General features: G+C 42.1%; 4 protein-coding genes across 4 annotated transcripts in view; 2 read left to right on the top strand and 2 right to left on the bottom strand.

Annotated features, from left to right (window-relative positions):
* Window positions 1-920: 920 nt before the first annotated feature.
* trim25l (tripartite motif containing 25, like) lies at window positions 921-8,255 on the bottom strand (the record flags this gene model as incomplete). The annotated part of the gene is made up of 11 exons (XM_083908742.1): window positions 921-1,495; window positions 2,403-2,468; window positions 2,569-2,637; window positions 2,738-2,770; window positions 2,892-3,005; window positions 3,173-3,529; window positions 5,504-5,536; window positions 5,764-5,923; window positions 6,008-6,241; window positions 7,001-7,096; window positions 7,662-8,255. The coding sequence occupies 11 exons, from the start codon at window positions 8,253-8,255 to the stop codon at window positions 921-923; spliced, it is 2,331 nt and encodes a 776-aa protein (XP_083764868.1).
* An 814-nt stretch (window positions 8,256-9,069) lies between these two features.
* Window positions 9,070-15,136, top strand: LOC310942831 (H(+)/Cl(-) exchange transporter 4). Its single transcript, XM_083908273.1, has 12 exons — window positions 9,070-9,205; window positions 9,879-10,033; window positions 10,119-10,218; window positions 10,308-10,495; window positions 10,570-10,692; window positions 10,778-10,984; window positions 11,089-11,169; window positions 11,245-11,790; window positions 12,438-12,624; window positions 12,708-13,106; window positions 13,196-13,412; window positions 13,788-15,136. The coding sequence occupies exons 1-12, from the start codon at window positions 9,190-9,192 to the stop codon at window positions 13,876-13,878; spliced, it is 2,310 nt and encodes a 769-aa protein (XP_083764399.1). The 5' UTR covers window positions 9,070-9,189; the 3' UTR covers window positions 13,879-15,136.
* Window positions 15,137-15,462: 326 nt separating this feature from the next.
* On the bottom strand, window positions 15,463-22,824 carry LOC310943214 (high affinity cGMP-specific 3',5'-cyclic phosphodiesterase 9A-like; the record flags this gene model as incomplete). The annotated part of the gene is made up of 14 exons (XM_083908740.1): window positions 15,463-15,555; window positions 15,643-15,789; window positions 16,889-16,993; window positions 17,136-17,238; window positions 17,337-17,404; window positions 18,192-18,284; window positions 18,376-18,498; window positions 19,102-19,279; window positions 19,385-19,444; window positions 20,633-20,775; window positions 20,873-20,975; window positions 21,052-21,091; window positions 21,183-21,332; window positions 22,737-22,824. 14 exons carry the CDS (start codon window positions 22,822-22,824, stop codon window positions 15,463-15,465), a joined length of 1,494 nt encoding a protein of 497 aa, XP_083764866.1.
* Window positions 22,825-24,096: 1,272 nt separating this feature from the next.
* The window catches only part of LOC310943061 (CLIP-associating protein 1-B-like), a 33,534-nt gene continuing 33,367 nt past the window's right edge, over window positions 24,097-24,263 (top strand). Inside the window, exon 1 of the mRNA XM_083908557.1 lies at window positions 24,097-24,186. The gene's annotated coding sequence lies outside the window, so the exon portion shown is untranslated. The remainder of the gene's footprint in view (window positions 24,187-24,263) is intronic.

The raw sequence follows: 24,263 nt of genomic DNA, 5'->3' as shown, positions 1-24,263 counted from the left end.
TGAAAAACAAACCTTTCACATCAAACATCACATTTTTATTCCATGAACAGGATTTAGTTTGTGCCGCTCGTACATGAAGAAAAGTCTGATTTAATACTTCAGTTCAAGATTTTGCTTGGTTTTTAGTCGTATTTCTGGACATTTAGTAAATATTCACCTGTTTAATCTCTTCAGTAAATGTGGGTTTTTTAAAGCTGCTTAATCTGCATTTTTTTCTCTGTAAATTACGTCAAATCTGCTGCTGCAGTCGATTAAGAGCCTCAAACTTGTTGAATTACGCATTTTACATTTAATCTGACGCTGCACAAACAGTCATGCAAAAAAAGCCTGTGGTTTTTATTAACACACTGATCATTTAAAAGGATTAAAATGATGAAATTAAATAAACAAGTTTGTTTTTATGACCAAAACTCGCACTGGCTAAAAAGTTAAATTAGTAAAAGTGTAAAAATAATATAGCTCGGGGCCCCAAGACAACGACAAACTGTGAGCGCCCCCTTAATTTCTGTGATAGTCAATGCAGTAGGTGAAATTACACTGTTATCGGGGTGCCCCTCAAGGGGGCCCTCTCAGTAGCTGCTGACAGTAGCCAGCCAGGTTTGTGAACCCTGATACCTTGGTCTCCCATGTCCATTTTGCTTGGGGCCCCCAAATTCCTTGAAACGGCCCTGATGGCAGTTTTCGTTTTTTTTTTTAAAGGCTTTAATATTTGATTTATTCAGGTAATAAGTGCTTTTAAAACATGGAAATAATCTTCTGCAATCAAACGGAAATTTAACACAATCTTTAAAAATGATATTTTCTTTTAAAATCAGCCCTTTGTCTTCGATTGAATGAGTCGGCCAGAGAGTAGTGAAGAGGGTGCGATGTGCGTCTGCACCGCTAGAGGTCAGTAGATCCCACAGTCGATAACATCCGGGTCACATGGGGCAGATCTTGACGCTGTCGGTGCTGGACGTGAACTGACCGAGGGCGAAGTCCAGGCCCACGCCCACGCCGCTGCCCACGCCGAAGGCCGCGTACAGCGGCTGCGTGAAGTTGGCGCGGAAGCTGTGGAGATGCGTCATGTTCTCCGCCACGCTGTAGAAGGCCAGCGCGCCCGAGGACAGGTCCACGTACACGCCCACGCGCGGCGAGTACGTGACGGCGATGTCGCGCTTGTCGTTGTCGTGCATGGCCGTGCAGCACGTGTCCGACAGCTCCAGGGTCCAGGAGCGCGCGTTGTAGCCCAGGCCGGAGCGCGCGTCGTTGCCCTTCCGGCTCAGGGCGCCGTAGGCCACGCCCACCGACGAGCCCCGCCCACGCCACTCCACCTCCCAGTAGCAGCGCTGCGCGTTCAGCGAACTCTGACACATGACCTGAGTCCAGCCGTCGAAGCGCTGCGGGGTGTCTGCGCACGGCTGTGCTGCCCCCTGCAGGGCGGCTTTGGTGTTTCCCTCAGACAGAGCCAGGCGGCGGTGAGCGGTGTCGGGGTCAAAGGTCAACATCACTGCGTCTGGAGACAGACATGAGTTATTATAATTAAGGTAAGTTAAAAAATGAAGTGTATGTATATGTATGTATATATATATATATATATGTGTGTATGTATATATATGTATGTATATATGTATGTATATATATATGTAAGTATATATATCTATATGTATGTATATATATGTATGTAAGTATATATATCTATATGTATGTATATATATGTTAAATTAAGGTAAGTTAAAAAATGAAGTGTATATATATGTATGTATATATATTTATGTATGTATATATATATATGTAAGTATATGTATATGTATGTATATATATATGTAAGTATATATATATGTATGTATATATATATGTAAGTATATGTGTATATATGTATGTATACGTATATATATGTATGTATATGTATATATGTATGTATATGTATATATGTATGCATTTGTATATATATATGTATGTATATCTATATATATGTATGTATATGTATATATGTATGTGTGTGTGTATATCTATATATGTATGTATATGTACATGTGTATATATATATATATATATGTATGTGTGTATATATATGCATGTAAATATATGTATATACAAATATATAATAAATATAAATAATAAATATATTTATGTGTATTATGTATGTATGTATATGCATATATTTATGTGTATATGTATATGTGTGTGTATATGTATACATATATATATATATATATATATATATATATATATATATATATTTATGTGTATATGTATATGTGTGTGTATATGTATACATATATATATATATATATATATATATATATATATATATATATATACATATATATATATATATATATATATATATATATATATATATATATATATATATATGTATATATATGTGTATACTGAGAGGTCAAAGGTCAAACACTCACACTGCAGGAAGTCGTCTCTGGTCCTTGGCTCTGGTGCCTGGATGCTGTCGATGCTGAGTTCTCTCACTGCAAAACCAAAATCACACAAATCTGAATATTTATGTTCTTTTATGTTAATGAACCTTCAGGAATAAATAAATAAATAAACAAATTAAAGTCCACTCACAGATGGGAAACGCAGGAGCGTGATTCATGACGTCAGGACTGGGAGAGTCCAAGAACAGAGAGGGGTTCACTGTCCACACAAACAACAACAACAACAACAACAACGATGTTACAAACACAGACACAGATAAATGTGTGTGTTTTACACAGAGAAACGCTGCCGTCTTTACCTTCTGTAGGAGCCTCTGACAGAGTGTCCAACCCTGTCACACACAAACACACAGATTATGTTCACGTCTTTATCTTTAACTCACTCACTCTCCCACACCAAAGTCCATAGAGAAAATCAGTGATTTTAGCTCACAGGGACACAGGAGCACTCACATGGGTTTCCTGATGATGATGATGATGATGAAGTGTTGCTGATCGGCGTCGCCTGATTGGTTCCTCGTCGATTGGAGCGGAACAAGCTGCTGATCGACGCCATCCGACTGAAACCTGAGCAACGGGTGAGTTCAGTCAGAGCTGCAGTGTGAGGGCTTCACCAGCAGGTGGCAGCAGACAGTAAACACATGTGAAGGATGTGGTTTTTACTGAACCTGATGATGATGATGATGATGCAGGAGCTGCAGGTGAGGAGGAGGAGGAGGAGGTCTGAGCTGCACCAGGACTCAGCTGGTTCTGACTGGACCTGCTCCACAGGGACAGGGAGGACTCTCTGCGGCTGGGAGTGGGACTGTGGCCCTGGTTCTGGTTCTGGTTCTGAGTGGATCTAGTGGATAAGAACTGGGAGGCCTCTCTCCGACTGGGAGTGGGACTGCGTCCCTGGTTCTGGTTCTGGCTCTGGCTCTGGTTCTGGCTCTGAGTAGATCTAGTGGATAAGAACTGGGAGGCCTCTCTGCGGTTGGGTGTAGGACTTGGTCCTTGGGTCTGGGTCTGGGTCTGTCCAGACCTGCTCCCCTGGGTCTGGGAGGACTCTCTGTGGTGAGGTGTTGGACTGGGTCTTGGGTTTGTTTCCCTCACTGTTTGACACAAATGAATACGTTTCACACTTTACACTCATGATATAATGATTGATTATTGATTATTGATCGTTTAAAAACAAGATAAAAGAGCAGAAACAACAACAACAACAATAACAATATTAATAATATTAGACCATGAAGAGTCACCTGTGTCTCTGTCCTCTCGTCTGTGTCCTCTGTCTGCACCTGAGAGACATTTATATTATTATTTATTCAATATAAAACACACACACTCTTTTTCACACACACACGCGCACAGACACACACACATGCACACTCTTTCACACACACACTCTTTCACACGCGCACACACTCTTTCACACACGCACACTCTTTCACACACGCACACACCCACTCTTTCACACACGCACACACACACACACTCTTTCACACACACACACACACCCACTTTTTCACACACGCACACACTCTTTCACACACACACACACACACACACGTCTGTACCTCGTGGAGTTTCTCTGCTCCTCACGTCCTGAGTCCTCAGACCTAAAGCTGCAACAACAACAACACACATGTTATATCTGTGTGTGTGTGTTCTTGTACTTGCGCCATACTGAGGACCAGTGAGGGTTTTTAACCAACAAAGTGAGGACATTTTTACGGAGTGAGGACATTTTGGTAGGTCCTCACTTTGTTTTTATTGAAATCACTTCCTTAGGTTGCTATAACATGCTATACTCTGTTTTTCAAAAAAAATAAAAAATTCAAATTTTGGACGACATGGTATATAGTATGACTTTTTTGTCAAATTTTGGACCAAACATTTTGCGTCAAATTTTTTTTCAAATTTTGGACCAAACATTTTGCGTCAAATTTTTTTTCAAATTTTGGACCAAACATCTTGGGTCCAATTTTTTTTTTCAAATTTTGGACCAAAAATTTTGCGTCAATTTTTTTTTCAAATTTTTGACCAAACATTTTGGGTCCAATTTTTTTTTTCAAATTTTGGACCAAAAATTTTGCATCAATTTTTTTGTCTTTTTTTTTTTCAAATTTTGGACCAAATATTTTGGGTCCAATTTTTTTTTTCAAATTTTGGACCAACAATTTTGCATCAATTTTTTTGTCTTTTTTTTTTTTCAAATTTTGGACCAAACATTTTGGGTCCAATTTTTTTTTTCAAATTTTGGACCAAAAATTTTGCGTCAATTTTTTTTTCAAATTTTTGACCAAACATTTTGGGTCCAATTTTTTTTTTCAAATTTTGGACCAAAAATTTTGCATCAATTTTTTTGTCTTTTTTTTTTTTCAAATTTTGGACCAAATATTTTGGGTCCAATTTTTTTTTTCAAATTTTGGACCAACAATTTTGCGTCAAATATCTTTTTCAAATTTTGGACAAAACATTTTGGGTCCAATTTTTTTTCTTCAAATTTTGGACCAAACATTTTGCATACATTTTTTTTTCAAATTTTGGACCAAAAATTTTGGGTCAAATTTTAGTAGATGTCATTCATGAAGTAGATATTTGTAATTGTGTTGATTTATAAAGTGGAAATGCTGGTCCTCACTTTGTCAGCTCTTTTGCCCGGTCCTCAGTATGCAGCAAGTACAAGAATGTGTGTGTGTGTGTGTGTGTCAGTACCTTTTCTGTCTGTGCTGCGAGCTCCTGATGAAACACTTGGTGAAGAAGCTGAAACACGTCATCGTTATTATTATTATTGTTTATTTGTTTGTTTGTTTGTTTGTTAGTTAAAGAGTAAAAACTCACGTGTGTTTGCGCTGCGAGAACCCAAACCAGAGAACACTGCAGGAGAACATGAGATTATTATCTGACTTCAGTCAAGAGATTAAGATTAAAACAGCAAAAACAACAACAACATCACTCACGTTTAATAATCCCAGCTTTTGCTCCTGAGCCTCGATTCACTGGAAACAAACAAAGATCAATAAATAAACTTTAATTATACTGTTGTTTAAAAGTAAATAAATAAATCATTAAAAACTCACCGTCGCCCAGAGTGAACAGAGTCGTTTCATTGACTGTGAGAAAAACATGAAAACATCATCAGATTATAATTCACTTTAATCTCACTGAGACACTTTTTTATCCACCATTTATCTGGATTTAACAGAAAAAAACGTGGAAAAAGATCTTCATAATTAATAAAAAAATAATACATTTACATTTAAATTTAAAATACAAGCATTTAAAAAATTTTTTTTATAAATTTTGATTGATTCAAGATTTAATTTTTTTTTAATCTGACCTTGTTTGGAGATCTTTCCCAGCTCCTGGTTGCACAGATCTTCCACTCTGTCCCTCAGATCCAGAACAGATTCTCTCACAGGTTCAAATGAAGCTTCTGGATTAACGCTGACAGAGGAGAGTTCACCTGAGTCCAGAGGACCACACATGGTCTCGTACGCCTGAGAGTGGATCAGAGAAAACAGCTGATCAACATCTCTTCACCTGCACTGACATCGTTTCCCATCATGCAACAGTGTGTGCACCTGCAGGTAGTGGATGTGGTCTTGACAGCGACTCATATCCTTCATCTCCGTGTCCCTCCTCTTCAGCTCCTTGATCTCGGCCTCCAGACTCTGTGTGACGTCCTGAGCCTGGACCATCTTCTCCTCCTCAGCCTGGTCCAGAACCTGCTCCAGAAGCTCCTGCAGACGCTGCACCGAGCGCTGCAGCTCAGACAGCGCCTCCTCCAGGTCGTCATGGACACGCTCTGAAGAGCGCTGTGGAGGGAGGCACGCACGCACACACACACACACACACACACGCACACACACACGCACACACACTCTGTGTCAGCGGGTGACGTCACGTGACATCACATGGGATCAGGTGAAATCATAATGATAGTCATTGTGATGTCAGATCATTTAACAATCACCTGAAATCATGGCAAATCATGTGAAACTGTGTGAAATCACGTCAGCTCATTTAAAACCACAGAAATCACCTGAAATCATTACAATCATCACATGACTTGTAAATCAGTGCAAGTCACGTGAAATCACATGAACTCAGGAATCACTGAGGTCATTCAAAATCAAGTCAACTCAATCCCAATGTGATAAATCTGGTCAAACATTGAACTCCTGTAAATTCATATGAATTTGAAATCATGTGAAGCTGCAGAATCACATGAAATCCCAAACAGAATTCTGTGAAATCACCTGAAATCTTGACAAATCCTGTGAAACTGCGTGACATCACGTCAGCTCATTTAAAACCTCAGAAATCACCTGAGATCATTACAATCATCACATGACTTTTAAATCAGTGCAAGGCACGTGAAATCACATGAACTCATATGAAACACTCAAATCATTCAAACTCAAGTCAATCCCATACAGAATTCTGTGAAATCACCTGAAATCATGTGAAAAATTTGAAACAATGTGAAATTCATGAAATCACGTTAAAAAAAGAAGAAGATTGAAATCGCTAGAATTCATGTGAAATCAGTGGTGATTTTGTGAGCGTCTGACCTTCATCCCCTCCATCATCTTCTTCATGTCTTTGAGCTCCTGCTCTCGTTCCTTCAGTCTCTGCTGGTTCTTCACCTGCAGCTCACTCACCACTTTCTACACACACACACACACACACACACACATGTTATTATCACCATGGAAACACAGCAGGGTGGAGCTTAATGAAGGAAGAGGAATGTTGTCAGGAATGTTCTCGTCATCACAAAAGAAAGAAAGAAAGAATATAGAGATATAAATAATATAAACATTGACATAATTGACCAAGTTATAAATAAAAACTGGACAAAAACAAAACAGTTCAATTGAAAAAAATCAAAAAAATTAGCAGAATTTAAAAAAATGGATGAGATGAATCAGGTGTAACCACAAATAAAGTGTTGGACTAAAATATATTTATATAAAAAATAAATAAAATAAAGAGTGAAATAATGAACTTCATGCTTTAATTTTGAAACCAAACTGTATATGTTTGTGTTGTAACTTCCTGTTGATGAAACATAAACACACATAAATGTGTCACACTCATGTTTTAACATCTTTAACTTAACTTAAAGTCTAAGAGTAAGCAGGGGTGTATCTAGAGATTCTGGGGCCCCAGTGTGAACACGTCACCATCATCACCACCAGGTTCCTCTGATCAGTATAAAACCATCTTCACCTGCTTCTCCAGCCGCTCCACCTTGGTGGACACGCACTCGTGGCCTTTGTGCAGGTTGTTGGTGCAAAGCCAGCACACGAACACCTTGCACTGTCGGCAGAAGAACTCCTGCAGATACTTGTGCTGCGTGCAGATCTTCTCGGCCAGGTTCCCCGTGGGCGCGATCAGCTCGTGCTGCTTCAGGCTCTTCTTGGTCTTGTGGGGCTTGAGGTGGGCGTCGCAGTAGGAGCTCATGCAGGTCAGGCAGCTCTTCACCGCCGCCCTCTGCTGGTCCTTGCACAGGTCGCACGACACCTCGGAGGAGCTCAGCGCCGGCCGGGCTTTGGCGGTGGAAGCTCGACGAGGCTGCCCGGATTTCCTCAGCTGCTCCACGGCCTCAGCCAGCATGGTGTTCCTGCTCAGGTTAGGCTTAGGGCTGAAGGTCTGACGACACTGAGGACAGCTGTAGACGCTGTCGGGGTCGTCTTTGCTCCAGTAGTCCTTGATGCAGGCCATGCAGTAGCTGTGACCGCAGGGAATCGTGACCGGGTCATTGGGCAGATCCAGACACACGGGGCAGTTAAACTGCTCCTCTGTCCACAGCTTTCCACTCATCGTCACCGAAAGGACACAGAGAAGACGTGAAGTTCGGAGCAGCTCCACAGATGTGAGGAGGGAAACTCTGAAAACCTGGGTCTCAGGTGAGACCAGGAAGAGGTGAGAGTGGGCGGGGCCAGAGCCACCGGGCAGGTCGAGCCAGGAGAACTGGTGCTGGTGTGAATGAAGGTGTGAACGGAGTCACAACAGAGCAAGGATTCACATTCAGGGAAGTTTCACAGAGAAACTATACATTGTGAAGTGGTTTCTGCCATTTATTACACAAGTTAAACACAAATGACAGAAAACACAACAGAAATATTTGTATTATTTAGTATTATATGTTATATTATATAAACACAGTCTGTGTGGTTTATAATATGATATAATAATATATATATATATATTAGAACATTGAATTATAATGTTTTTAAATTAAGCTAAAATAAGATTGAAATTAAAATACTGTTGAAATTAAATAAATATAAATCTACCAAGTAATTGAAACATTTCTTTCTATTAAAACTTTATTTTATTTTATTAATTTAACGTTTTGCATTGTAAAAACTATATATTTAGGTGTGTTTTATGACGTAGTGCGTGTTTAAGTTTGTTTATAATCTGTGGTTTTCACCTTTGACCTAGTGTCATGAGTCATCCTTACAATAGACGATCTTTGGGTTGTTCCCTCACTTGCCCACTAGATGGCGGTGAAGCCTTAAGTAATGTATTAGTACGCTGTTGGTTTTGCCAGCCGCCGCCGTAAAGAAGAAGAAGAAAGCGAGGAGATATCGCGAGATAAGGCGAGACTGACAGCTTGAGCATCGCTGCGGTGCATTACAGAGCGATCTTTAAATGATTTGTACATATTACGTAAATGAAGACATGTCGCATTTTAATTAACGTGATAATTTAACGGGGGACGTTTTCCAGCAGTGTCTCGCGCTGCGACATGGAGGCCGGCGAAGGTAAAACACGACTTTATCGAGCTAACGCAGTAGCCGCTGACGCTAACGCCACGGTTAGCATAGAGTGCTAACGTAAACAAGTGTTTATCATCGGGGCAGTTTTTCCATCTTCTGTGCATTCGCAGCTGTTAATGTGTGACTAAAACTACAGTTAGATGTTATATAAATATGACTAAGAATTAATTAAACCACTGTAAATAATTATGATGAAAATATTATAATTTTGAAGCCAATTTTATGATAAAAGCTGCTGCTTTTACAGATGGCATCTTATTTAGCTTAAAGCTGTATAACGTTGTCATTTAACACAGTTAAAGTTTTATTCTAAACGTCACAATTTATTTCATTCATATCTTACAGTTTACAGAAATATAATTATAAATCATGCTTCAATTACTACCTTTACTTTTTTACCCTGCTGCTGTAACACAGCAAATTTCCTCACAGTCTAATCAGGATTATTTTATATGTAATCTTATTTAATCTTATGTTTAATCCCACCCGCACAGAGCTGGAGGTGTGACGTACAAACACACGTCATCGTCTGTGTATTTAAAGGTTATTAATGGGGTTGTCAAAGACAAACATGACTTTGTAAGAAGGAGGCTAACTTTGTGTTATTGTAGAGATAAACGTGAGAAAACAAACCAGCTTTTCCTGAAAACTGTGACAGGTGTCAGCGGGGCCACGCCCACAGAGGAAATGAACGGAGCAGGAAACTTGATGGATTTCCTGGACGAACCTTTTCCCGACGTGGGAACGTATGAAGACTTTCACACCATCGACTGGCTCAGGGAGAAATCCAGAGACACAGACCGACACCGCAAGGTTCCACACACAGTTCCTCACGCATGATTTAGTTCAATAAATGTGAGTTTCTTTTATAAATAAAGTTTGTGTTTGTCTCTGGCAGATTACCAGTAAGAGTAAAGAGTCGATCTGGGAGCTGATCAAGAGTCTGCTGGACGCCTGGTCAGGATGGGTGGTCATGCTGCTGATTGGACTGCTCTCAGGTCAGAGTGAAGCTGAGCTGCTAATACTTTTTAGATCTCAGTGTGTGTGTGTGTGTGCTTCCTGTCCTGACTCCGCCTCCTGTCCTCAGGTACGCTGGCCGGAGTCATCGACCTGGCCGTGGACTGGATGACGGACCTGAAGGAAGGCGTTTGCCTGTCGGCGTTCTGGTACAGCCACGAGCAGTGCTGCTGGACGTCCAACGAGACCACGTTCGACGACCGCGACAAGTGTCCGCAGTGGCAGAAGTGGGCGGAGCTGATGACCGGCCACGCTGAGGTCAGAACCTACCAAAATAAGAGCTCAGAGAATAAATATGGACTGGTTTGACTGAACGTTGTTCCTCTCCACAGGGAGCAGGAGCGTACGTGCTCAACTACTTCCTGTACGTCATGTGGGCTCTTCTGTTCTCCTTCCTCGCTGTGTCACTGGTGCGAGTCTTTGCTCCGTACGCCTGCGGTTCAGGAATCCCAGAGGTGATTGTTACTTTAGTCAATGACCTCACAGGCGTTGGTTGTTTACGTGGATTTTTCATTCAGTACGTTTTTATCATTCCTGCAGATTAAGACGATCCTGAGCGGCTTCATCATCCGAGGCTACCTGGGCAAATGGACGCTGCTGATTAAGACGGTCACTCTGGTTCTGGCCGTGTCGTCCGGTCTCAGCCTGGGGAAGGAGGGTCCTCTGGTCCACGTGGCGTGCTGCTGCGGGAATCTCTTCTGCAGTCTCTTCTCCAAATACAGCAAGAACGAGGGCAAGAGAAGAGAGGTTTGTGCCTCTCCTCTGTCTTTGTGCTGATCCACGGATAAAACGGCAGTTTTTCCTCTCACTTCAGGTGATGGTTTCTAACTTTCTCTATGCCTTCTGTGCAGGTGTTATCAGCCGCAGCAGCTGCCGGTGTGTCGGTGGCGTTTGGAGCGCCTATAGGAGGAGTTCTGTTCAGTCTGGAAGAGGTGGCTCATCAATCCTACTTCTGTCCGAGCAAAGTAAATCTACTCAACCTCTAACTCTTGCTCTCTCTCCTGCAGGTCAGTTATTATTTCCCTCTGAAGACTCTGTGGCGCTCCTTCTTCGCCGCGCTGGTCGCCGCCTTCACGCTGCGCTCCATCAACCCGTTTGGCAACAGCCGGCTGGTGCTGTTCTACGTGGAGTACCACACGCCGTGGTACATGGCCGAGCTGGTGCCGTTCATCCTGCTGGGCGTGTTCGGCGGCCTCTGGGGGACGCTCTTCATCCGCGCCAACATCGCCTGGTGCCGCTGCAGGAAGACCACGCAGCTGGGGAAGTACCCGGTCCTGGAGGTCATCGCCGTGACGGGGATCACGGCCGTGCTGGCCTTCCCCAACCCGTACACGCGCCGCAGCACCAGCGAGCTCATCTCGGAGCTCTTCAACGACTGCGGCTCCCTGGAGTCGTCGCAGCTCTGCGATTACATCAACAATCCCAACATGAGTCGACCGCTGGACGACATCCCGGACCGTCCCGCCGGACCCGGAGTCTACAACGCTATGTGGCAGCTCGCCCTCGCTCTCGTCTTCAAGATCGTCATCACCATCTTCACCTTTGGCATGAAGGTCAGTACGAGCAAGATGATGATGAAGATGATTGTTTTTTATTATTATTATTATTTAGAGCTGAAGCAATTGATCAGTTTGAATTTTTTTCATGATAAAAACCAGATTTCTGATTGTTTTAGCTTCTTAAATGTGAATATTCTCTTTGTTTCTTTGCTCCATTAACAAAAAAAATCATTAAAACTGAATAATTTAGGTTTGTGGACAAAACAAGACATTTGAGAACATCTTCATTTCCAGGTTTGACAAACACTGATCAATCGAGAAAATAATCGTTAGTTGCAGCTCGTATTATTATTCAGACAGAACGATAACTGGGATTCAGGGATGAGACAAACTATTTTATCACACGTTAATAAGTTGTTAATCCTGTGAGTCGTGTGAACGGTGCCACAAGGGGGAGCTGCAGCTTTTCAGTATTTTAAAAATCACTTGTGTTTCACTTTATAATGTTTACAAAAAAAGAATCCTTAGTTTTAACAAGGTCAGGAACATGTTTTTGGAACATTACACCCTCTTATAAAAAGTCGTTGACATTTAAGAATCTAAGAAACTCAAACAAGTTAAATTCAGTGAGTTGTCACAATAGTCGCTCTCTTACTTCTTCTCGTCTCACGCCTAACTTTGACCTCTCCTTGTCTCCGTAGATCCCGTCCGGCCTGTTCATTCCCAGCATGGCGGTGGGAGCGATCGCCGGGCGGATCGTGGGGATCGCGGTGGAGCAGATGGCGTATCACCATCACGACTGGATCATCTTTAAGAACTGGTGTCGGCCCGGTGCCGACTGCGTCACGCCGGGACTCTACGCCATGGTGGGAGCCGCCGCCTGCCTGGGTGAGTAAACGCTCGCCGCCGTCATTAAAGCAGCGTCGAGTCAGTGTCGCGTCGGCGTCGTTCACGTGGTTGACTTCCTGCAGGCGGCGTCACCAGGATGACCGTGTCCCTCGTGGTCATCATGTTCGAGCTCACCGGCGGCTTAGAGTACATCGTGCCGCTCATGGCCGCCGCCGTCACCAGCAAGTGGGTGGCCGACGCCTTTGGGAAGGAGGGAATCTACGAGTCGCACATTCAGCTCAACGGTTACCCGTACCTGGACGTCAGGGACGAGTTCACGCACCGCACGCTCGCCACAGACGTGATGCGTCCGCGCAGGAACGACCCGCCTCTGTCCGTGCTGACGCAGGACTCCACCACGGTGGAGGACGTGGAGGCGCTCATCAAAGACACGGACTACAACGGCTTCCCCGTGGTCGTGTCCAGAGAGTCGGAGCGGCTCATCGGCTTCGTCCAGCGCCGGGATCTCACCCTCGCCATCAGTAAGATCTTTTTAAAATCACGTTCATCAATGGTGTTTTTTTTTTATATAACGATGCTGTTGTTCATGGCGTTTCTGTCACGTCAACAGAAACCGCTCGTCAGAAGCAGGACGGCGTGGTCAGCAGCTCCGTCGTCTACTTCACCGAGGACGCGCCGCAGCTGCCGGCGAGCAACCCGCAGCCGCTGAAGCTGCGACGCATCCTCAACCTCAGTCCCTTCACCGTCACCGACCACACGCCCATGGAGACGGTGGTGGACATTTTCCGTAAGCTGGGTCTCCGTCAGTGTCTGGTCACCAGGAGCGGGTACGAGGCGTTTACTCCACTTTACTGTTTTTAGACAGACTTTAACAACAGGAAAATGAAGTTTGTAAACCACTCATTCTCCCACACCAAAGCCCATAGAGAAAATCAATGATTTGATGGTCTACTGCTGCCTCGTGTGGTCACTTTGTGCCACTGATTTAAAGCGAAATGAGGGATTTTGAATGCCTAATTGTCCAAAAGAACACATTGTAAGTTAGTGATGGAGGCAGCAGTGGATCAACAACTCCTGTGAACTCCTGTGTGCTGTGATGTTAAAATCACTGGTTTACTCTATGGGCTTTGGTGTGGGAGAGTGAGTGGTTTACAAACTGTTGGAAAACTCTGTCTAACCATGAGATTGTGTCAATCCCACAGGCGTCTCCTGGGCATCATCACTAAGAAGGACGTCCTGCGTCACATGGCTCAGATGATGAACCAGGACCCAGAGTCCATCATGTTCAACTAGCAGCGCAGACGAGGTTGGTGCAAAGCTACTGTTCTAGTAAACCTGTGAGACGCCCCCTACCTTTCACCTGCCGACACTGCAGCTCCGCCCTGCTCCGTGTGTGTTTTTCAACGTGACATTTTCAAACCTTCAGAACATCGACGACGAGTGTTTGTTTGCGAGAAGAGGTGGAGCCAGTTAGAGGTGATGGAAACGTCCTGTTTTTGTTTGTTTTTCTGCCACCAGGTGTCGCAGAGTGAATTGTTTTGTTCAGTGCTGCTAATTCCATTTATGTGTTTCTTTTATTTAAAAAAAGAAAAGAAAAACGACACTAAAGAGAAACACAGTCTGAAACACAGCTTCAATCACGTGATGTTATCTTACAGCAGTGACGTGGTCAGGGCTTCATATTCTCCTGCCTGTGGTTAAACGGTACGTCAGGGCGTCCAAATCCAGAAAAAGAAGTGGAATGGGGCCATGATAGTTCACATAGTACTGTACAAACCTGGTTATATTTGGGACTATTGCACTTTGTTTTTTTTTTATTTAGGTGCTGCCATATTTATATTAAAGCTGCCTGTGTCTGTTTTTGTTAATTTAACTGTGTCAAAAGATGTGATTCAGTGTGAATCTGCAGAAACAAATGTTAGTTTCTTTATCTCCACCCAAACACACTGACGTTACTATCGTTTAAATGTTTTCTCATAAGCTAATTATTCTTTTATAATATTTAAATAATCATAATCAGTCCTAATCCAGATTAAATGTACAGGTGGATGTCGGCTCTGGACGATATCAGAATTTCAAAATAATTGCGATATTTGTCAAAACATTGGCTTTGAAACTCATTAAACTCACCTCACTTTAAGGGTTTTGTCAGAAACTTTGCAGTTTTTGATTTGTTTCATATCAAAATGAATCACGATAACCTCTTTTTTATTTATTTAATTGTTTGAAAATGAAGGAAAATCACGACCGACCGAGTGTCTTTGTAGCTGCTAACGTTTCCTCCTGATCAAAATCAACATTGGGTGTTAAAACGATTCCTGAGAGTCGTCGTTTTTTTTTTCTGTGGCGGTGAAAACTAAAAGAAGAAATAACTGTGTGTCGTCAAAGCTCACGATCAGTGTTTGTGTTTTAATGCAGAGAAAGAAAGAAAGAAAGAATGAATGTGATGAATCAAACGTGTAAATATCATTTTTAACTTCATTTTGTCCAAAAACACTAACGTTATAACGCTTATTATTATTATTATTGTTTTTTATTTCTCGTAATTGTGTTTCCCAGAACTCATGACATTTGCACTTTTGTGTTTGTTTGTAAATGATGTGATTAAACGACAAACTGCAGGTGAGAAACAAACACGACTCGCTTCACTTCTTTTTTTATTCAACAGCAACGACGTCACAAATCTTTATTCATCAACAAAGAATGCAAATTCAATCATAAACTTTATTTATATAAACAAACCGCTACAGATGCACACAAGTTAAAAACAATAGTGATCAAATTTTCCTCAAATCTACTCAAAATCACTTGTTTTTTGGTGAAATAACTACTTCCAATTCTCTACATCCAGAGCCTAACATGGTGAGTTCCTCCTCGTCATGGTTTAGCAGAGACCTCCTCTACTCTGCCGGCGTTCTCCAAGTCGGTGTAATAATCCAAAGCCCGACGCACCGGCTCCAGAATGTGTTGCTGCAAAGGAAATGAGAAACTACAATGAGAAACACTGGAAACAGCAAACTGATCTGGATCAATGAAGGATCAATAATTAATAATCACCTCCAGACAGGGGAAGAGTTTGGTGAGTTCACTGAACAGCGGCAGCAGAACGAAGCGGATGAAACTGGTCTGAGACGAAGGTTTGGACACTTTGTCCCGGTCCATGAACGGAGTCACGGGGAGACCTTTGAGTTTCTCTGTGTCGCTCTGAACCACGACAACAGCAAATGACAACAAGCAGAAGAAGAATGACAACAGGAGCAACATCATGAACGTGGAGAATGACGACAGCAATGATAACAGGAGCAACATCATGAACGTGGAGAATGACCGCAACAACAAATTCCACGGCAACTATAAAAACAGCAACGGAAGCAATGACGAAAACGGCAAAGGAAGCAATAAAACGGCAAAGGAAGCAACGATAAAAACGTCAACGGAAGCAATGATTAAACAACGGCAAAAGAAGCAATAAAATGGCAACGGAAGCAACGATAAAAACAGCAACGGAAGCAATAAAAACAGCAACGGAAACGATGATAAAAACAGCAAAAGAAGCAATGATAAAAACAGCAATGGAAGCAACGATAAAAACAGCAACGGAAGCAATAAAAACAGCAATGGAAGTAATGACAAAAACAGCAAAAGAAGCAATGATAAAAACGGCAACGGAAGCAATGATAAAAACGGCAATAGAAGCAATGAAAAAAACGGCAACAGAAGCAATAAAACAGCAACGGAAGCAATGACAAAAACGGCAATCGAAGCAATGACGACAAAAACGGCAACGGAAGCAATGACAAAAACGGCAATGGAAGCAATGACAAAAACGGCAATCGAAGCAATGACGACAAAAACGGCAAGGGAAGCAATGATAAAAACGGCAATAGAAGCAATGATAAAAACGGCAACGGAAGCAATGACAAAAACGGCAATCGAAGCAATGATAAAAACGGCAACAGAAGCAATGACAAAAACGGCAATCGAAGCAATGACGACAAAAACGGCAAGGGAAGCAATGATAAAAACGGCAATAGAAGCAATAAAACAGCAACGGAAGCAATGACAAAAACGGCAATGGAAGCAATGATGACAAAAACGGCAACGGAAGCAATGATGACAAAAACGGCAACGGAAGCAATGACAAAAACGACAAGGGAAGCAATGATAAAAACAGCAATAGAAGCAATAAAACAGCAACGGAAGCAATGATAAAAAAAACGGCAAAAGAAGCAATAATAAAAACAGCAACAAAAAGAAGTGCGGTCACTTCCTGTGTTTAGTTTAGTGTTAAACAAAGCTGGACCTGGTTGAAGAACTCCTGCAGCAGACAGTCCAGCCACGGCTCAGCCACAGTCATGGGCCTCGCCTCGTTAGAGATGTCGCTCACCTTCACCATGATCTTCATCAGCTGGAAACACAATGTGTAAGTGTACATATATATACATATATATATATATATATACTTATTTAATTTTTACTTTTTGTCTTAAATGTCTCAATTAAACTGATTGAAAAATATCAAAGAGCAGACTGCGGTGTTGTCGTGTTACCACTTCCTTGTGGTCCTTGTTGGTGAAGTCAAACACCGACTGTATGGATTTGAACTTGTTGAGGATCTCGTTGTGTTTCGCCATGTCTGTGGCCAGAATACATCTGTGAAAACACACAAAACAAACGGTGAACAGAAGACGACGACGCAGCAGCAGCAGCAGCAGCAGCAGCAGCAGTGGCGTATAAAGAAATCCGCTTACTTGATCATCCCTGATCGGACGTGTTTGTACTGATCGGCCGTCAGGTTTTTTAGGACGTTACACTCCGGCTGCAAAGGAAAGATCACGTTTTAGTATCAGAGACGCTTAAATACACCATAAACAGGCAGATGTGTACATGTAGTCAAGTGTGGTGTCCCACAGGGCTCAATGATGGGGCCCCTTTTATTTTCTGATCTACATTAACAGAGCTTTTTCTTGAATAAAATGGATTTGAAAAAGCTGAATCACATGTTAAACAGGGTTATCCTTATACACAATTAGTCACCTTAAAGAAATTTAAAGGTGCATTATGTAATAAATCATAAAATCCTCCTAATATGTCACAGAGACTCAGGAATAATGTTCATAACAAACTGAACTCACCAACAACAACAGTACAGACAAAATATTTGCATTAACAAACATATTTTGCAGACTGCAAATCATGTTTATGTTTTGAAATCATGTTTTGGCGTCATGTGGCGCCACCTACCGCCGTCTACTAATCATTGCAGTCAGTAGAGTCTCAGCTGCCGAGCAACCACGGGTTGCCAGTTACGTCAGAAAACGAAACCAAAAAGACCTCTTTTTTATTATTTGAATGTAGTAACCGTTTTTGGCCACATTCTAACGTATGGCACCTTTAAATGTGAAAATGTTTTTTTTTTTAACAATTTCTTTATGTAAAACAGTTTTCCAGTTATTTCTAGAAGCAAATATATAAAAAAATAATACGTTACTGTTAATCTGATTATTTTCTTTACCTGTGTCGTCATTTAAATATTTTGTGTCTTGATTACAAACCTTTTTTTGTTGTTGTTTTATAGACTTATAAAATGACTTTTGTTTTTGTACCTTGAACAGAATTCCAAAGGCGACGGCGCAGTGGTGATTTTCCAGAGGGGAGATGTCGTTGTAGCGCAGAGCTAAGTCAGTCTGAGCGTTGATCTGTGTGAGGAACATAAATAAACACACACACACACACAGCAGAGAGAAGAACACCGGTAACCCCCGGTTACCCCTGGTAACCCCGGGTTACCTGGTAGACGTTGCTGTAGCCGGGATGGTCGAGGTCGTGACACAGAGCCGACGTCAGCATCACGAACAGGTCGATTCGTCCCAGTTTGCTCCTGAGGTCAGTGAGCCAGATCAGACCGTACATCTGCAGAACACACACTCACTTTAACACAAACACACAACTTTATTACAAGTTATAACACTTGTACGTTTGGAATATTGTGGTGATAAACCTTCATTTTAAAGTAATCTCCAACCGAGAGCTTGGTAAATAACAGAAAATGTGTGCGGGACACAAGTTTGTAAACCACTCACTCTCCCACACCAAAGTCCATAGAGAAAATCAGTGATTTTAGCTCATGGGGACAGAGGAGCTGCTGGTCCTCTGCTGCCGCGTGTGGTCACATTGTGTCACTGAGTCAACGCTAAATAAAATCATTTTAATTCTGAATTCACTAAAATAAGACATTGTAAGTTAGTGATGGAGGCAGCAGTGGATCAACAACTCCTGTGAACTCCTGTGTGCTGTGATGTTAAAATCACTGGTTTACTCTATGGACTTTGGTGTGGGAGAGTGAGTGGTTTACAAACTTCACTTTCCTGTTGTTAAAGTCTGTCTAACAGTGAAGATAAAGACGTGAACATGTTCTAAAGCTACTTTATAGACTTGAACTGAACAACATTTTTCATAAAAACTGTAAAAATCTCAAACTGTGACTCCCATAACCCCCCCCCCAGTGGGTCGTACCATCTGTGTGACGCAGAAGCAGTGCTGGAAGTTGTGGAAGGGGATGTTGTTGTAGTGGCAGTAAACCTCGAACAGGAAGTTCTGCAGGACCGTCAGCTCGATGTGGAACGTGGTCAGGAAGTCCAGGTCCACGTACATCACCTGGAGGAGAACCAGCATCTCTGCCTCCTCCCACTGCCTGGAGGTCACCGCACACACACACCCACACACACACACACACACACACACACAGCTGTGAGCTGAGAGTGTCTGTGTTGATGTGTGTGTGTGTGTTTGGACTCACCAGTTGTCAAATACGGGAGTTTTCAGATGCTCCCTCACTTCCTCTGTCACCTGCAGGGAGCTACCACACAACACTGAACAGTGAAAAAGCTAATTTTGACGTTCATTCATTCTTCTCTAAGATAAGGCAGCCATTCGTGGTGGAGGTTCACCTAATGTGTGAAATACAGGGGGGTCTGGGCGGGTTAGACCCCCCTGATTAACACTCAAGACCCCCTGAAAGCCTCAAATGCAAAATTTGAGGGGGGTCGAAACATGTTACAGTGTAATGTACATTTTTTGTAGTTTCAGTTTTACATATATGATCTATATACATAATACACTTTGCATTATTTCTTATCCTTTTTGACCAGACAAAATTTCAATTATTTTATTTCTAATTGTGTATTTTTAAAGGTGCATTATGTAATAAATGATAAAATCCTCCTAATATGTCACAGAGACTCAGGAATAATGTTCATATAACAAACTGAACTCACAAAAAAAATATTTTGCAGACTGCAAATCATGTTTATGTTTTGAAATCATGTTTTGGTGTCATGTGGCGCCACCTACTGCCGTCTAGCAATCATTGCAGTCAGTAGAGTCTCGGCTGCTGAGCAACCACGGGTTGCCAGTTACGTCAGAAAATGAAACCTAAAATACCTCTGTATTTTGAATTTAAGTCAAATTGCTGTTTGAATTTTAAACTTGTTAAATCTTGTTTTTCCTGTAATAATATCTTCCATTATATGCACATGCTGTCAATCTGTTGTTTTGTTTTTAAGATGCCAGACATGATAGAAGATGCAAATGTAGAAATAAGTATAGGTATAAAATTAAAAAAAAATACAAGAATTCATAAAAGAAAAAAAGCAAATGTTTTAAATATAATTAAATGTAAGTAACAAAGACGATGTAAAAACATGAAAACGGCAATAAATTCATGTAAAAAGCCATTAAAATGACAGAAATATAGAAATAAAAACTGAGATTACATAAATCAGGGCCGGCCCAAGGCATAAGCGAACTAAGCCGCTGCTTAGGGCCCCGTGACCACTAGAGGGCCCCCAAGACCAATTAACTCAAAAAAAGGAGAAAAGTTTGGATTGCTGTAGTTTATTTAGAATTTTTCTCCCCAAAGCTTTTAACATAGTTAGATGTGATTATTCAACTTTATGTTTTATTTATAAAGCATTTTTATTACCTTGTTCCGGGCGCCTCTGTTGATTTACAGTAAGTATTTTGATATCTCTCACACTGGGTTCACCTCATGTTGATGAACTTCCTGCGCACTTGTTGACGTTCCTCCTGCGCGCTCAGCTGAGCTTTCTGGGGTTTCGGGGAGAACTTGGAGAGCTGCTGCTCTCCGTCGTCTTTGAACAGGCCGATCCAGCTCAGGTGCTCCACACTCTGACAGCACAGAAGAAGAAGAAGAAGAAGCAAAAAGAAAGAGTATGTTCTCCAGAGTCCTCACAGGATGGACCTCTGCCGTGGTCCACAAACAAACCTCCAGCTTCCTCTTGAAAGACTCCACGTGACTCTGCAGCTCGCACATGATGTCCGGCGTCTTCCCCACGTCCTCCACCACCTTGTTCTCCAGCAGGTGGAGCCTGAATCAGCAGGAAAAACATGAGTGAGTCACTCCTCACCTTGCTTCAGTTCCTCAGCTTCAGTGGTGACACTCACCTCTCCTCCATGTTGTTGAGCTGTGGAGCCGTGGCCACACCTGCACACACACACACACATGATAAATGATCAATCTGAACCCTGCACATGGTGAGAGGTGAGAGATGATGAAGACCATAATATTTCCTCACTGTGCAGGTTGGACGCCACCACCTCCAGCCTGTAGTACGTCTCCCTGCTGTTGGACTTCAGCCGTGGGGAGATGTTCACCACGCTGCCGTCTCTGTTGTACATCTTCAGGATGTGGTTAGGCCCCGCCTCCGCCGCCGCCCGAAACAAATCTGCCGGAAACGACGTTAAAGGGTTGGTGGTGACGCAAAGAAAAAAGACTTTTGTCCCACACCAAAGTCCATAGAGAAAACCAGAGATTTTTAGCTCACAGGGACACAGGAGCTGCTGGTCCTCTGCTGCCTCGTGTGGTCACTTTGTGTCACTGAGGTTAATCCGAACGAAGATTTTCAAGAGCCTAATTTGACAAAATCAGACATTGTAAGTTAGTGATGGAGGCAGCAGTGGATCAACAACTCCTGTGAACTCCTGTGTGCTGTGATGTTAAAATCACTGATTTACTCTATGGGCTTTGGTGTGAGAGAGTGAGTGACTTTGGTGTGGGAGAGTGAGTGGTTTACAAACTTCAGTTTACACAAGGAAAAGTCTAACTCTCACACACCAAAGTCACTCACTCTCTCGCTTTCGGAATATTTAATTCAGACTTAACTTCAGTGACACAAAGTGACCACACGAGGCAGCAGTAGACCAGCAGCTCCTGTGTCCCTGTGATGTTAAAATCACTGGTTTTCTCTATGGACTTTGGTGTGGGAGAGTGAGTGGTTTACAAAAGTCCGTCTAACAGTGAAGATAAAGACGTGAACATGTTCTTAAGTCATCATAGCTGATAACATATGAAGCTTGCACTGACAATTTTTAAAAAAACACAAGATATTTAAAAACCATCCCTGACATCTGTCACCAAATTAAAAGCCTCTAAACCATTTGTTCTCAAAGTGCGGCCCGGGGGCCAATGGCGGCCCACAGAAACATTTCTGGCGGCCCCGCAATGAATTACAGTTGATAGTTTTAATCCTAGAGGTAATAAGCTTGTTAAATTTTTATTGGACATTACTGGATACAGAGCAATACGTGTAAATTGTAGAACTGCGATCTGGTCATTAAAATTATTACTATTTTTATTATTATTCATTATTAAATGGGATTTCTTGCTGTTTTTTTTTTTCCTTTGGCGAACCCTCAGTCCAACGTTGGGTTCCTAAATTGGCCCTCTTTGAGAACCCCTGCTCTAAACCCACTTCTTTTACAGTTCAGATATCACATGTTTACTCTCAGACTGGAGGTCCTGTAGACCAGGAGCTGCAGGTCTGGTTGTCACGCTCTGTCACGCTCCTCTCATGTTGACAGGAGGACAAAGCTCTTTAACCTGAGGACCTGTCACAGACACATCGAGCTCAGCCTCCTCGCTCACAGACAGAGATGCTGCACCAACATCCACAACCACACAATCATCACAGAGGCTTCTTCCTCACTCTTGTTTGTCTGAATCCTCTCTCCGTCTGTGGTTGAGGTGAATGAAGTGAAGCTGCACATTTCACACACTTTTATCTCACGTCGCATGATAACGACAGGAGTCAAACCAGCAGCATCAGCAGCAGCAGATGTGAGCGTCTTACCTTTGACATCTGCAGCAGAGCAGTTGACTCTGAACTCTGCGTGCTCCAGCCTCCCGTTCACCATGAAGTGGATGATTTTTGTTGCCATCCTGGAGACAGGTGTGATGAGACCTGGTCCAGCAGTCAGACCCTGAGAAACCTCTCTCTGCTGGAGCTTTCACCTCGAGTGTGAACAAGAGAGGCCACCTGCTGCTGACAGAGAGCCCACCCATCATCATCACATACATCCACCCAATCATACATACATACATCCAATCCCAGCCTTCAGTCCATGTAAGGAATTATTTCAGTTATATGTTAAGTCAAATTGCTGTTTTTCTTGAAGAATTTTAAACTTGTTAAATCTTGTATTTTCTGTATCTTCCATTACGTGCACATGCTGTCAATATGTTGTTTTGTTTCTGAGATGCCAGACACGATAGAAAATAGTAAATGTAGAAATAATTAGAGGAATTAAAATATAAAAATACAAGAATTCATAAAAGAAAAAATATATTTTTTTAAATATAATTAAATGTAAGTAACTAAGTCAATGTAAAAACATGAAAACAGCAATAAATTAATGTAAAAAGTCATTAAAATGACAGAAATATAGAAATAAAAAGTGAGATTACATAAATCAGGGCCGGTCCAAGGCATAAGCGAACTAAGCCGCTGCTTAGGGCCCCGTGACCACTAGAGGGCCCCCAAGACCAATTAACTAAAAATATATATTTTTTATTACCTTGTTCTGGGCGCCTCTGTTGATTTACAGTAATATTTAAGTATTTGTTTGATATTTATTTGTTTATTTTATTTAATGCTGCGTTTTTTTTTCCATATAAAAGTCAAATCTTTGTATTGCAGGAGTGTATTTTGACCCCCCCCCCAAATATTGTGCTTTATATATTTTTAGATTTTCAGAATCTTAATATCTTAATATTTTAAAATCTTAATAAAAAAAATATTGTATGTATTCGTGACAGAGTAGAATAAGTAGAAAACCTTAAGTATAGCAGGTGTGTGAGTGATCAATAATCATTATTATTGGCACTAACAGAGGGCCCCAGAATCACATTTTGCTCAGGGCCCCATGGAGGCTTGAATGTAGGAAGTCATCCTGCCGCCAGATGTCGCTGTTCTGCGGGTTCCTCCCTCCTCGCGCTCGGACTGTGCTTTACGGCGGCTGCTGTGGGACATTCTGTGATTTACGGTGTGACATGTAATGATTTTGTGCATCGTAAAAATCACGGTAAACTTGTCCGTGATCATTGACACAGACACTGAAGATAAACGGAGCAGTAGTTTGTTGTAAATATATAAAGAGGAGGAGCAGGAGGAGGAGAAGAAGAAGAGGAGCAGCTCTGCTGCTGCCGCCGCCGGACTGTGATGTGAAGGAACGACGGAGGAGGAGGAGACGACACTTTTTTCTGCTTTTTTTTTCTGGGAACGACTCCGTCCCGTTCATCCGGTGAGTGTCTCTATAACCGGTCACCGGGTTAATAACCCGTTAATTCACCCGCCTGCAGCAGGTAAGTGACGTTGACG

The sequence above is a fragment of the Microchirus variegatus genome (genome assembly GCF_963457635.1).
Source record: "Microchirus variegatus genome assembly, chromosome: 22".
Lineage (NCBI taxonomy): Eukaryota > Metazoa > Chordata > Actinopteri > Pleuronectiformes > Soleidae > Microchirus > Microchirus variegatus.
Note: the sequence above shows the minus strand (reverse complement) of the source record. Positions and strands in the feature narration are given on the sequence as shown.

Coding starts and splice junctions, on each gene's coding strand:
- LOC310942831 (XM_083908273.1), top strand. Junction 10,219..10,307: donor GCTGATTGGACTGCTCTCAG/GTCAGAGTGAAG, acceptor TCCTGTCCTCAG/GTACGCTGGCCGGAGTCATC. Junction 10,693..10,777: donor GCGGTTCAGGAATCCCAGAG/GTGATTGTTACT, acceptor TCATTCCTGCAG/ATTAAGACGATCCTGAGCGG.